General features: G+C 34.6%; 2 protein-coding genes across 3 annotated transcripts; both read right to left on the bottom strand.

The window, feature by feature from the left end:
* Positions 1-4,914: 4,914 nt before the first annotated feature.
* Positions 4,915-6,244, bottom strand: LOC126697849 (uncharacterized). The gene is made up of 3 exons (XM_050394977.1): positions 5,862-6,244; positions 5,625-5,688; positions 4,915-5,232 (listed from the first exon to the last, which is right to left on the bottom strand). Exons 1-3 carry the CDS (start codon positions 6,153-6,155, stop codon positions 5,063-5,065), a joined length of 528 nt encoding a protein of 175 aa, XP_050250934.1. The 5' UTR covers positions 6,156-6,244; the 3' UTR covers positions 4,915-5,062.
* A 2,246-nt stretch (positions 6,245-8,490) lies between these two features.
* Positions 8,491-13,774, bottom strand: LOC126697848 (potassium transporter 2). 2 transcript variants are annotated; one of them, XM_050394976.1, is made up of 10 exons: positions 13,627-13,774; positions 13,069-13,155; positions 12,630-12,864; positions 12,297-12,542; positions 12,147-12,200; positions 11,434-11,694; positions 10,980-11,032; positions 10,726-10,843; positions 10,137-10,391; positions 8,491-9,740 (listed from the first exon to the last, which is right to left on the bottom strand). In XM_050394976.1, the coding sequence occupies exons 2-10, from the start codon at positions 13,105-13,107 to the stop codon at positions 8,629-8,631; spliced, it is 2,373 nt and encodes a 790-aa protein (XP_050250933.1). In that variant the 5' UTR covers positions 13,108-13,155; positions 13,627-13,774; the 3' UTR covers positions 8,491-8,628. The 2 variants fall into 2 exon arrangements, with proteins under 2 accessions (XP_050250933.1, XP_050250932.1); XM_050394975.1 differs by lacking the exon at positions 13,627-13,774 and having other exon boundaries at positions 13,069-13,310.
* Positions 13,775-14,042: the final 268 nt, after the last annotated feature.

The raw sequence follows: 14,042 nt of genomic DNA, 5'->3' as shown, positions 1-14,042 counted from the left end.
AGATAGTTTAATATTAGCCTCCCAAATAAAATATTTTGGTTTCGCTCGTAGTAATAAAAAGTCTCTATCTTACGTTAACTTGGTTTGTCTTGCTTTTATCCCACATGAGTTTACTTTGACCTAAAAAGAGTATTGGACTCAAATGGGACACCCATAATTTTCCCTTCTCAATTGCCATCCTTAGCAATTCATTCATGGAATTAAGATTTGAAAATACTTAATCATTTAAGCAACTTGCTAATTATTTTTTAATTGAAATTTAAATCCTAAAGAACATCAAAGGAGTAATTATAGTGCCCTTAATCCTTTTAAACAATGTCCACTAGGGGTATTCGACTTTATACTCCATCAACAACTTTGGTTTTTTTATAAGGAGAGAAAAATATTTGTGGCAAAGTGTTGTTGGTGGAATATTGAATGAACCTTCCATTTTGAGATATGAGATTTTTATTCAAAACCGTTTAATAAAAAAATAAAGCAGAGACCTCCTAATTTAGCTAACTTTGTATTTGAAAATGATAATTAAGTTCTCTTATCATAGTTATGGTGGCAGTAGTACACTCGTTTTCAATGAGGTTACCTTACAACAAAACAAGTGTGAAATCCAAACGCATTCTAACATGAAATTAATGGGGTAAGCTAGTGACTTGTTGGGATAAACAACCCCCAGTGTCTCTCCACTGCAGCACCACCCTTGAAGTCCTCATATTAAACATAGTAAATATGCATGTTTCAATTGGATTTCCAGGCCGTTTTGGAGTTCCACCATTTGAGAGCGCGTGCTTTATTAGGTTTGTATTGTACACTTGTGCATTATGAATGCTTGCCACTCCTGCATCGCCGTCTGAGGGCCACCCTGACTCCGACACCACCACTGGGACTTGGGGCGCTCCAGCTTTCTCTAGTGAAGCATGCAATGCATCAACTATGGCATCAAAAACAGGTTAATATAACTTAAAATTACCATCCCTTAAAACCACACTTGTGGAAGTGAACAATGCATAAGCTAGTGAAATGTTTATAGGATCTCCAATGTAGCTAAAATAAGGGTACACATTTGCTAAGAGTGGACCGCGGCTTAATATATTTAGGGGGCTAAGGCGAAAATTGATTATCTTGTTTTATATGCAAAATTACTACTAATTAACAAAAACTACATAGAGATTTTTCTTTTTTTAGAAATTTTATAAACAGAAAAAATTTGACAAAATTTTCCATACTTGTTGATATGGTAAATTTTTTTTTTTTTTTTTGATAAGGTTGATATGGTAAATTGATAATAGTAAGTAAAAAAATGGTGTTAGTGGTAGACTTAGATGAGAACTAGTAAAAATTTGCTAATTAAACTCTTATTATTATTTTTATTTTTTTAGAAGTACAACATTCACAATATTTTTTTACAACAAATCCTAGATTTTTGAAGTTTTTTTTTTCTCTCTCTCTTTCTTTGAAAATATCACTATAATTATTTTTTTACCATCAATAACAGGTTGTAACAACCTACTACTTAGTATAATTGTAAAAGTGTTGTAAAAAATATTGTGGACATTGCATTTTTCTCTATTTTTTATTTGTTTTTCATTTGAAAAAAAAAATATCATTTTATTTATTGATTATAAATAACCTTATTGGTTAAAATTTGGGGTCTTTTTTTTACTTGGGACCTTAAACGACTGCATTTCTTGCTCCATTGTTCAGCCAGCACTCTTGGGATAACTTCATTTCCAACAGCTATATATCGAAAGTGGACATCAGGCCAATAAGACCTGATGTTCTTTTGGACCCAATCTTGTGCCGCACTATAGGAATTTGCAAGCCTTTGAATATCCTGATCTGCCACTCCAACCAGGACTCGAATGCCAGACCCTCGAAGTTCTTGTAATACTATATGATTTGTACATGGCCACTACCTCGTTTAGTCTCATTCGTCCAATATTATATGATTTGTACATGGCAACTACCTCCCTTGGTGACGGTAAATTGTCACCAATCAATCCATTGCATACTCAAATAGAAGAACCACCTTAGGACAATAATTAAAAATCAATTTAGCACTTATTACTTAACACTTAAGGTATCCCATTTAGCTTCGGGTTCAACCTCCTGTTCATTTCATTGGGAAAGTGTGTGGACTCTTCACCTAGTCAATAGAATAATTCTTTTTGAAAAATATTAAAATTATTATCAATTTTACAAAAAAAAAAATTATAAATTGAAGTAATAATGAACCTGACTGGTGCTATATCAATATTATAATAAATAAATTTTCTACCTTCTCCTATTTGAATTATAAAATTATTGTAATAAAATTTATAATATCCTTAATATTGCTTGTTACATTTATATCTTTATTGCTTGTTCATTGTCATTTGTCTTTCCAAAAGTGATTTTTGTATTATTTGGCAATTTTGACATGGTTTGCCTTTTCTATTAATTGTATCGCGTCTGTATAATCCTAACTTTAGTATAAGCTTTCAACATTGAAGCTCTCAGATACTAATATAAAAACTTGTGAGAAATGAGCTCTGACAACTCAATACATGAATGAAATGAAAGAAAATGAGCATTGGTCAAATACAATTTCACATTGGTCATATTTTAGATTATAAATATACAAGTATTTAGAAGGTAGTGAGTATATAGTACAACTAAAATACATTCATTGAATAAGAGTTTATAAGAACTCACTTGCTAAGTCTGGTCCGACTGCTAAAAGAATGAAGAAGCCAGGACGTAGCAGTCGAAAGTTGATGGCCATTATTGGAAGGATTGTCGTATGACTTTGAAGCATTATACTATTTTTTTTTTTTTTTTTTTTGTTGAGAAAGTTGAAGCATTATACTTAAATCTGCAACAATAGCTTAATTAAACCATATATATATATATGGACAAGGATATATAACCGGGCAGGTTTAAAGCTTGTGCAGCTGAAATTATTCAAGTCTTGGGAGTAGTTGGCAATGCAATTTGTGTGCTCTTCATCTGGTTCCGTCCTTTTCTAAATACTAGTGATTGACCCGTGCTTTGCGCGAGTTTTTTTTATTTGTAAATGCGTGCATATTAGTCTCTAGACAACTATAGGTTTTTTTTCTTTACATAAATTTTATAAGAAATATTATATTATTATAGGGTTGAATTTGTTTGCTTAATAGAAGTTTACATTTGAAAATTAAATAACTGCTTAGCTGACGTTCTCCTTCTTTAGCGAGTCTACCTTCAATTAAATGTTCTTTTTTCATTGTTATTGATGAGTCTAGAAAAATCATTAAGGTCATCCATTAATATGGACAACCTTGCATCATTAGCAGGCCATCAAAGAGAACCACTCAACACATTCAATAATGACTATCAAAGGTCTTAAACTCTCATCAAGACAAAGAACGTTACAATCAAGGTAATAATCACCCTAATTTATGTACAACAGCTACCTAAGTCACCTATAAAAGGGACAATTTGTCTCACTAGCTAAGGTATGTCAAAAACTAGTACAAAATACTACAAAACACTACCTATATACATAATATATGGGCCGATACTAACTTAAGTATTGGAGGCTCCCCCACCGGGCACAACCCAGTGGTTTCTTCGATTTATCTCTCTTTCATCTTGCAGGTCTTACAAAATCGTCTAATGCTTCGGATTGGACGAGTGATCCAACTGACAATTTTGGTATCATCAGTTATTTACCCAAATAGTTAGTGGACATTTTTAAAAACATAAATAAACGTATGTTCATGCAATTTATATGTAAACTATCAAACATATTTCATAGAAAAGAGGAAAGAGGAAAGAGAATAAAAATTAACAACTCAATTACAATTTTGAATTCAATCTAAAATATGTAGGTGGTAGTAAACTATAGTTTCCACTTTCCATCACAATTAATTAACAACACATACAGGGGCGGCCCAACATAATTAGGGGCCTAAGGCGAAAAATTTATGCAGGGCCTTTAATAGATAAATATTAATTAAATAAAATTATTTAATACTAATCAAATTAAGGTTAATTTGATACATTAAATATATAAATAATACCAACTAGACTAATGTTAATTTCATATAGAGAATTGAATATCATAGTTAAATTATAAATATTAATAAAAAGAAATAAAAATATATTGCGATTGGAAAAGATACTTTATTTTGGATATAAGACGATGTATAGTTAAATAAAGTTGTAATCTAATTTTTAATTTTATATTTTGATTTTAAGAGAGAGAGAGAGAGAGAGAGAGAGAGAGAGAGAGAGAGAGAGAGATATTATTTGGTGTATGGTTTTGTAGGATATTAGTTTACAAAAATCAAAGTCTCAAACTATTAGGGGAGATTAATCTATAATTGATGATTTAACACATTTGCAACATCTTTTTGAAATATTTTAGGGTTTCAATTGAGTTAAGGTTGTCTCGTACTTTGAGAGTCTTAATAAAAATGAAAAAGAAAAATGCGCTAATTAAAAGTACTATAAAATGTTCAAAATATAATGTGATATTGTTTCTCATTGATGAATTTCATCAATTTAACTAATGAATGTTTATATTACATTTTTTGTGATTAATAACATGGCAATTTGTAAGCTAATAGTAAAATTTGTACATCACTAATAAAAAAAATGTACAACCTTTAGAAAATATATATAATTTTATAAAAATTTGGGCCTTTAACTATAAAAAATGGGGCCTTTTTTTTCAAGAAAAATTTTGTTTTTTAGTGGGGCCTTAGGCCTAGGCCTAACTTGCCTAGGCCTTGAGCCGGCCCTGAACACATATTCTTGTGTAAATGAAATGCAATTGCTTTTATGAGCGTGCTCGATCGATCAATGTTCTCTAGAGTTCAAACATTTAGTTATTGATGAAATTAAGCATCAGATGGAAGGGCCACAACACAAGAACTAAAGAACCAAGGGTGCTCATAAGATGAACAAAATTCTGAATTGAAATGTCTATATATATAGAGTTTCTAGGGTATACAACGGAAAGGCAATTCCAATTCTCTCCCACCATGCATGTTAAATGAAGTACAATCACTAGAAAAGAAAATTTTTAACCCAACCATCATCTTTATCTTGAGAAAAGTCTGGTAAAGAAGTTTCCTGATTTTGACCTCTCCAAACATGCTACATGAACATATCTTCCAAGCTTGTCCACTTGCCTTGCCTCACCCTTTGTATCTTTCTTGCAAACCTTACACGTTTTGTCAACCCAACCATCTTCAACATATTGCCCATCCACTAGAATCAAATAGAAAGAATAAAGATTATTGAAGATTATGAAAATTACCTCTGTGTAAAAGATTTATCAGGGTACTAACATATAAGGTAGACCTTAATTAGTTTCTGCCAGTAATTTAACTTTAGGTTGGTACTAGAACACTAGTATTAAAGAAACCAATATATGGGCTTATTTTCGGTAATCACAGGACTAAACTCATAAAAAACCTCTAAAAGAGACACAGTCAAGCTCAAACTCAAATATAAAGTGGTAAAAACTAAATAAATTTTGATTTAGGAATTATGAATTGACTTCATTGGAGGCAGATATTAAGCAAAGAATTAGTCACACAAATTGATGAGTCCAAAATTATTACATTGCTAAAGCAAAATTGTAAAGTTGTGGTTCATACCCTCAACATAGGACTTGAAAAAATCCTTGTATGTCCCTCCAATTTTCCTTCTTAGAGCCCCATACTGCATGAATTGAAAGACCCAGTTAGATCATATAGGTTGCATGCACACATAGCCCTATAAGTAACATGCAAATTAAATCAAAATACACAAGTGCTAAGTAATTACACACACACACACACACAATGGCACACAAAATATATCACAAATGATGAGTTTTAATAAGCCAAAATCACCTGTTCCCTATTCATTCTCCCTCCAGACCTGGTGAACTCTCTAGCCTCGTCCAGAAGCTGAGCATCCTCAGCAGATCTAACTTGAGAAAAATCGAGAGCTTCGGTTATATTACCAAACAAAGATTGGTTGCTCTCCTTGGGTTCTTCCTTCTGATCATCCTTCTCTGATTTAGCTGAAACTGTGAACTTAAAGCTCTTGTTGAACTTGACCCTGTGGTTAGACAAGCTTTGTGCAACTCCAAAATTTGAAGGGAGATTGACATGTGGTGTCAAGGGAAGAGTTCTCAGTCCCATGTTTATGTTTACTACCCTTAGCAGAAGCTGTTGTACTATGTTCTCTACGCAGCTATGCTACCTGCTCCTTAAATGTTTGTGTAGGGATAATTACGTTTTGCTTGTTTGGACCATTAAATTACGGCCACGTAGTGTTCAATATAGCATGGCCGCCACTCAGCAAATCTGGTGGCTAGTACAAGACTACGTGGTGCTCTACCAGACTATTATAGTTTGAGAGGAGCATTTGGTTTTGCCCTTGGGTCAGTCATCGGTTGATGACAGAAATATCCTGGACTAAAAGTCATGTGGCTATAATGACCAATCCAGAATAAATAATAAAATAATAAAAAAAAACCCAAATTAGTTTATGAACTTTGGGTTTTATTATTACAGCCAAGTGATTGAATCAAAGTAATTGTGACTCAATTTTGTCCTAAATTTATACTGTATTATTGTCTTCCTTTCATTTCTTTTAGTTTGGTATTAAAAAGAATCAAAAAGAAGGGGAGAGGACAAAATTCGTTCCTATTCAATTCAGTTTATGAACTTTTTCGTGTTTAGTACGATCAATTGTTGGTTAATCGGGTTGATCACAAAAATAAAGACACTTTTAGTGGAAAACGTTTTACATTTTCATTTGCGGTCCTTTTATTTTCCTTCTGACTATGATTTATGAACAAGGTCATTTTGGAAAGTTTCGTTTATTTTTCCAAAAAACCAAATCCCAAATGGCTTGTTTTGCATTTTACCCAATAAAAAAGGTGAAATTCAGTTTAAACCTTAAAACAAGTTTATAAATAATAGAAGAGCCAAAGTATCTTTATTTGCAGTGACAAGTGTCTATGAGTATACATCCGAGCAAAACTATTTAAAAAAACAAAACAAAAAAATTCTAGAAACAAACATTCCCTTCTAGGACCTTAGACAACATATTCTGGCTAGATCTCTCAAACTCCTAACTCAAAATGTTTCTCAAATTTCTAATCTCATTGAAATCCTTTCCATTACTTTTTTTTTTTTTTTTTTTTTTTTTTGAGGAACTTCCTTTCCATTACTTGATGTAATCATAAGAAAAGCTTTTTGATGGTCTTTAATGTGTAGCTTTCAGTTTTGACAACAATGAATGTTGTTTTGTTGGGCCAGCATTCCACTTTTAATTCAAACAAGACTAACATAAAATTCGGTCCAGTTCTCTAGAAGCTTCAAAGTGTCTAGGGAGTGTTTACTTGAGTTTTAAGTTAGTCTATGAGTTTTATTATTTTATGTCCAAATTAGGACTCCAAAGGGTCCAAAACTTAGAAGAATGATTAAAATTTAAAAATATAAAATCTATATAATATGATCCATCACATTCAAAGGAAAGATTTTGACTAGTGGAAAATCAAGTGTTTTGGTGTATCTAAGTCGTAAATGCCTAGAGTTCTTCTTCTAAATACGTAATTATCCTATAACTCTTAAATAATGCAAACATCTGTACATGACAAGAGCATGATAGAGCACTAGGTTCTTAAGCAAAAGGTGACAATACGTAATAATCCTATAACTCTCACGTGATGCTTCCCCCAGGAAATTCATGGTTTCCCCACCAGTCCAATATGAGTTTCATCACCCTGTAAATAAAAGCAACAAAACTAGTGTAACTCTCTTATATGCAAGGAAAAATAAATCAAACTTTCCAAAATGCTTCACCACTTTGTCAACTTTTCCACCCCCACCCGTCACTGTTAGCCACCCCTCCATCGCTCCCACTAACGTCTCCAATCTCCGGTCACCAACCATTGCTGCCGCCACCACCAGTCGCCACTCACAATTTTTTTTAATCTAAATTAAAAAAAAAAAAAACTTTAAATATACCTGGGAGATGAAAAAATGTAGGAAAAGTAGTAAAAAATATGTTTTCATAGCATTTTTAGAAACGCTATTAAATACTTGATTTTTATTTTTTTTTCTGACGATCAAAATTATTTCCGTCAAACCGCTAGATTCTACATCAACTACCTTTAAGTTCGTTTGGAATAGCCTAAATTCATTGGTTTATTTCACTTAGAATATATATTGGATAAAACTACCACTATAACTAGGACAAAAAAAAAAGGTAAAAATTTAAGAAATTTTTACATAAATTGGCTTTAAAAAGGATGCCATCTACATTCCATAGCCAAAAGCAGTTTGGAGTTGGAAATCTTATTTACAAGAATTGCTAGTCGGCCTTCAACTTTCATCATCAAGAATTTATCCAAGAATTTCTTGACAGCTTTTAATAGAATTTTTAAAATTTTATAGTAGCAATTTCATTTTTCCATAGAGTTCAATGAATGTGATGGCAATTGAATCATCTATGAAACCAGAAAGCTAGCTATGAAAGTAGAGTTAATATTTCTAAAATCCTCATTAATCCGCACAATCACTGTATTACCTTACATTCACACCTCTTCCAGGTTTATCTGTATGTGACATTGGCAAACAAAAGAAAGCTAGCTACATATGAGGCCTACACTACATAAACCATGCCAACCTCAAGAAGAGACACTGTTGGCACCTTGAGTGCCACATCTGGCCCTCTACAATTCCTCCTCAAGAAATTATATCCAAAGTCAATGGCCAGTCTCTTGAAGAGAGAAGAACCTTGCTTTGCTCGGACATGGGAATGCCCCAATATGAATGCAGTACCTGCTTGTTGAGCGGCATAGAGATATGCAAGCTCTTCTTGCAATTGTGCTTCCACTTCAGTTTGCACATCAGTTTCAGACTCGTCGTCAATGGCAAACCTCACTCTTTTACCTACTGGTTCCATCTCAATAACATCTCTAACACTTTCTACAGTTGGGAACTCAATGGATACACTTTCTGGCTGCACATTCTCCTCAATCTCATAAGCTGGTGGCCCAGAGAATGCCACTGTTCCAATCACAGCTAATTTACTCTCACTGGATGATTCATTTGATCTTGATGCATCATCCCCATTGCAAGAATTAGTCCAATTTGTTTGATGCCAATCATAGCGAATGAAATCCGCTAGTCTTTCAACTAGCTCAGTTTCAAAGGAATGGACATCCTGATGAACATCACGATATCCATACCGGACAATACACCTATAGGACCTATGAGCCGTAGGACCAACACGGCCAACAAGATACCGCTCAGCAGGGGGCACATGTGGGACAGGAACTGATTTTACACACACAAAGATGAGTATACGGTGGAAGGCAGGGAGATTAGTCACAAAGCGTGAGAAGTTAGCTGGAATACCAGAGGTGAGATCACTGAATACTAGACCAATTCCTGGAACCCGAGCAATTCCTAAGCTTGGTCCTAAGGCTAAAAGCCACTCTAATGAAACCTTGTTGTGAAGGTCGTATTCATATTTCTTGATGGTTGCATAGTGCCAAACAAACATGACAGTCATGAGGATCAGGGCTAGAAGGATGGGAAGCCAGGCACCCTCTTTGAACTTGGTGAGCGAAGCTGAGAAGTAGAGTAATTCAATAGAGCCAAAAAAGAGCAGGAAGGTGATAGCTATAATAGGGGGCTTTTGCCAACAAATGATGATAACCAAGGATGTGAGGCATGTAGTCACTAACATCACAGTCATCACTGCTAACCCTGCAACAAACAAGAAAAAAAAAATTGTTACTCTTATAATTGGAAGTAATTTAAATTAACCCATCCCTTCCTTTTAACCCAAATACACTACAAACATCTTCTCAACAACTATATATCATCCGAGTAAATGAAAAGTTAATTGAACTTTTGCACAAGGTTGAAGACTAAAGTGATGAATTTGAAAGTCATAAATGTGATGCAATGCTTTCCCCAGAAGATCTCAGTAGAAGTTGTCAATGATCCTTACAAAGAAGATGACCTTCCAACAATTCTCTCTGATGGTTCTGAGGGTTTTCATGATTTAGTTCAGGCTTAAGCTTAGGTAGAAATTTATAGAATTTAATGATAAGTTTTCTGTTAGGATCCTGGCAAAAAAGATATAAAAGCATAACTTACCAGATGCATTCCCCATGTGTTTTGTGTCTCTGAATCCTATGGTCACAGCAATGCAGAGGATCATGAGCATCCAGTTGATCTCAGGGATATAAATCTGGCCATGTATCTTGTCAGAGGTGTGAATGACCTTGACTCTTGGGAAGCAACCAAGTGATTGGCTTTGGTTTATGATAGAGAATGTTCCACTTATGATTGCCTGGCTTCCAACAACAGAAGCAAGAATGGCAACTACAAGCACCGGCCACCTCACGGGTGCTGCACCCAAAAACTTTAAACCATTAAGCCTTCCATAATAAGTAAAAATCCTAGACAAGTACATGATTTTGGGTTGTTCGTAAATAATATAAAATGGACTTGTATGCAGGTTTTTAATTGCCTATCCCATTCCACGTGTTAAAATACAGGCCCAACGGGCTTTAGGCCTATTGTGCTTTACTAACTTGTATTGCACTCCTATTGCTTGTACAGTACTCATAGCTTTACCTATATAAAGGCAGTCCCTTGTACAATATTTTACACAATTCAATGCAATAGACCTTTCAATTTTTAACACCATGCATAATAAAATGCATGAATGATTGAGGTATACCAGGAACTGAGACATAAAAACTGATGACGTGGCTGGAGTGGTGATGCTGTGACAAGTAAGCAGCTTGACCCATATAAGCCAATATAAGTGCTGGATAAACCAGAAAGGTAAAAGCAATCTGCAATAAGAAGAGTAGTTAAACTCCACTCATTCATAGGCAAGTCAGACATTTCCATGGGTGGACACTGGACAACATTACTAGAACCAAAGCTTGAAAGGATAAGTTTTTCACCAAAAGAAGAAGTCAGAGCTACCTGAATTGCAGTGTATGAGAAATGGCCAAGATCAGCAAACATTGCCTCTGAACCTGCATAATGTCATGTATACTTTTAGCTTAGCTAGACATGGTAAATTAGATTGCACCTCAAGTTGGAACCAGTTCTTATAAATAACAAACAGATTAGTTACACCTGAGAATTTCTACCTTAACCATCACTGAGGTTTCAGTCAGAAATATATCTACACGTAAAATTGCTTATATTTTGCCAGGGAAGAGAAGGGAAGTTTTTAGTGTTACTTGGCATGTTTCCCTGTTGAGTGTTGACATGTCAATTTCAGATTTTTAGGCTTTTAGAGGCTGATAGTTGGAGGCCTTAACACAGTTCATACCATAGCCATCATCTAGAACTCATAAAATATGCAGGGGGGAATGGGGGGAAGCACTAGAAGAAATGTGAATTTACCATGTGTTTGTGTTTTCAAATTTACCTGTGATGCACAACAATGTTCCACCCAAAGACATCCATCCACTTATCCTTGTCTTCTTCAAGAATATGAACATGTAATATGGGGAAAGAGCTTTGTAGATATGCGGATTCCAGTGAATTATATTGTATAAGCCAAGGGCACTGATGCATAGTAGCCATGTCAACACAATTGGTGCAAAGAAAAACCCAACACGATGTGTGCCGTAGTGTTGAAGCGCAAATAGACACAATAGTATGAAGCAAGTAATTGGAACCACCGCATCTGCAAATGGCAGCATAGTATAAATGTACAAGATAAAATAGATCATGTAAAACACACAATTTACTTACTGTTAGAATTTAACATAGTAAAATCTAACGCCATATATACCAAAACAGAATTTCAGTCACCACAATCATATTATACTTTGAGACATCCAAGCAATTTGGACGGTTCCCCCACCTCAGGCCAAATAGCTATTGTTCACTAGGCCAGAATGACGAAGTGGATCCCTATATCCAATTATCACTTTCAAAGATCAAAAACAGAAGGCTGCTGATTGATTAAATAGTATTATCTCAACCAAAAAAATTGCAGACACGAGTACAATCAAATACAAAGTAATAATGCTATAAAACTATAAAAGCAGATTCTCATATAACACCCAGAAGGATTAAATATGATTGAAACAAGCAGAATTAGATATGCAAGAGAGTACAGGCTCATAAGCTTACACTGGTGGTGTTCCTTGGACATGGATAGCTCAAGGCCAGAAACCGCAGAGAAAACTACATCAAATAGAAACTAGATAGTCAGCAAACCAAAATAAAAAATAAAAAACTATAATTAAATATTATCAGCACATTTATAACCAGAAAGTCTACCTGAAATGGCTGGAGTGAGCACTCCATCTCCAATTACCATACAAGTCCCAACAAGAACCAAGATTAGCAAAGCAGTGTGCAACCATTTGTACTTCTCAAGCACAAATTTCACCCTTGAACTGTTTTTCTTCTCTGGAGGCTGTTCCAGTTTATATGTAGAGAGTGCTTCATCTGCAACCTGTCTATTGGGTAGAAGGCTCACTCTGGCGTGCCTACATATCAATGAATAAAGGGCAAAAGTACCACCTGCAAAATTATTGTTCATGCATAAGTTACAAGTGACAACCTAAAGACTGGATGATATAGATATGGCTCATTTCTTCTTGTACTTACCCTCTCCATTGTCATCAGCTCGAAGTACTATAAAGACATACTTGAATAGAGGGATTAGAGTGAGAGTCCAAAAGACAAAAGAAAGAACGCCAAAAATCTCTTCATTGGAATCTGAATGTTGAATATCTTCTGCAAATGTGCTTTTGTAGACATATAATGGGGAAATGCTCAGGTCCCCATATACCACACCAAGGCTTTGGTAGGATAAGAGGAGGGCTGTCTTCCAAGACTCCTTCTGAAATGCATTAAGCCACCAACATTGCATGAATTCAGTCAATTAAAGTAGTATATTATATAGCTACTGACTGTTTTTATGAACAAAAATTTCTACCAATAATTTTTGCCAAACTCTATTTGCCCCAGAAGAAGAAGAGAGGGACAAAGCCAGAGCAAAAAGAAGACACAAATTACACCAATACAAGCAACAAACTGCACAAACCTTTGGAGTTTTCCAACACTTGCTATAATCAAGATCCATTTTTTTTCACCCCTCAAGTTATGATGTTGAGCAAAGTCACCTGCAGATCTGCACTTAAAAAATAGAAGCTGAAATGGCACTCTCAAATAGAATCAACTTTTTTTCTAGAAAACAAAATTGAGGAATTTCAAGATGACACTTCCAATGACACTCATAAAGCTCTCCACTTTAAATGTGCAAAAAGGAGATAGAATGACACATTCACCCACTTTTCAATGAACCCACATGACATCCATTCTTCTTATAACACGCGGGTCTTTATCATAGAAAATGGAGCACAATATTCACCATTCACTAGAACCCAGGAAAAGCAACAAGATAACTCAAGGAGTTACCCCTACAACTAGTGGTGAAATTGTAAATTTCCAAATGATTGAAGCTCAACTACACTGAATTATTTAGACAGAGCAAAATAAATGTAGAAGGGCCCTCATTAATTTGCCCGGCAGTTTTGTTTTTTATTTTACCTTTTTTTTTGGTTGATGAAAAGAGAAAATAACAAAGTACCTAATACCTCACCTTCATCGAGACGACTAGTCCAGCACGAAAGTTTGTAACATGTCCAAAGTTTTAACTCATATAAAGGACAAAGACGCTAAAAAAACAGGAAAACTCTAATGAACAGTTTTATATGCATATATACAGAAGAGTTTCAGTTCTCACACGGAAAATAAACCGAACGGTTCTATTTTAATTGATGACAATGAAAAGGCACATTCACGTGATTCAACGACAGTTACATGAGCAAAACAATCACACCAACTACAACTCAACTAGTGCCCTCGAAAATAAAGCTGGTTCCAATGACCGTTTATCTTTTATCATACCCACCCTCTCTCTCTCAGTCTCTCTCTCTCTCTCTCTCACACGCACACACACATGAACAAGTTTACAACTTTTCCTAATTTAATAGTTTTATTAGGCAGCATTCTGTG

The sequence above is a fragment of the Quercus robur genome, chromosome 8 (assembly GCF_932294415.1).
Source record: "Quercus robur chromosome 8, dhQueRobu3.1, whole genome shotgun sequence".
Taxonomy (NCBI): domain Eukaryota; kingdom Viridiplantae; phylum Streptophyta; class Magnoliopsida; order Fagales; family Fagaceae; genus Quercus; species Quercus robur.
Note: the sequence above shows the minus strand (reverse complement) of the source record. Positions and strands in the feature narration are given on the sequence as shown.

Bases quoted from the DNA above. Each gene is read 5' to 3' on its own strand.
- LOC126697848 (XM_050394976.1), bottom strand. From the start codon at position 13,107: ATGGATCTTGATTATAGCAAGTGTTGGAAAACTCCAAAG. The intron at 12,865-13,068 runs GTTTGTGCAGTT...AATGCATTTCAG, and splicing joins AGTGTTGGAAAACTCCAAAG to AAGGAGTCTTGGAAGACAGC. The intron at 9,741-10,136 runs GTAAGTTATGCT...TGTTTGTTGCAG, and splicing joins ACACATGGGGAATGCATCTG to GGTTAGCAGTGATGACTGTG.
- LOC126697849 (XM_050394977.1), bottom strand. From the start codon at position 6,155: ATGGGACTGAGAACTCTTCCCTTGACACCACATGTCAATCTCCCTTCA. The intron at 5,689-5,861 runs GTGATTTTGGCT...CAATTCATGCAG, and splicing joins GGAGAATGAATAGGGAACAG to TATGGGGCTCTAAGAAGGAA. The intron at 5,233-5,624 runs GTATGAACCACA...ATTTGATTCTAG, and splicing joins TTTCAAGTCCTATGTTGAGG to TGGATGGGCAATATGTTGAA.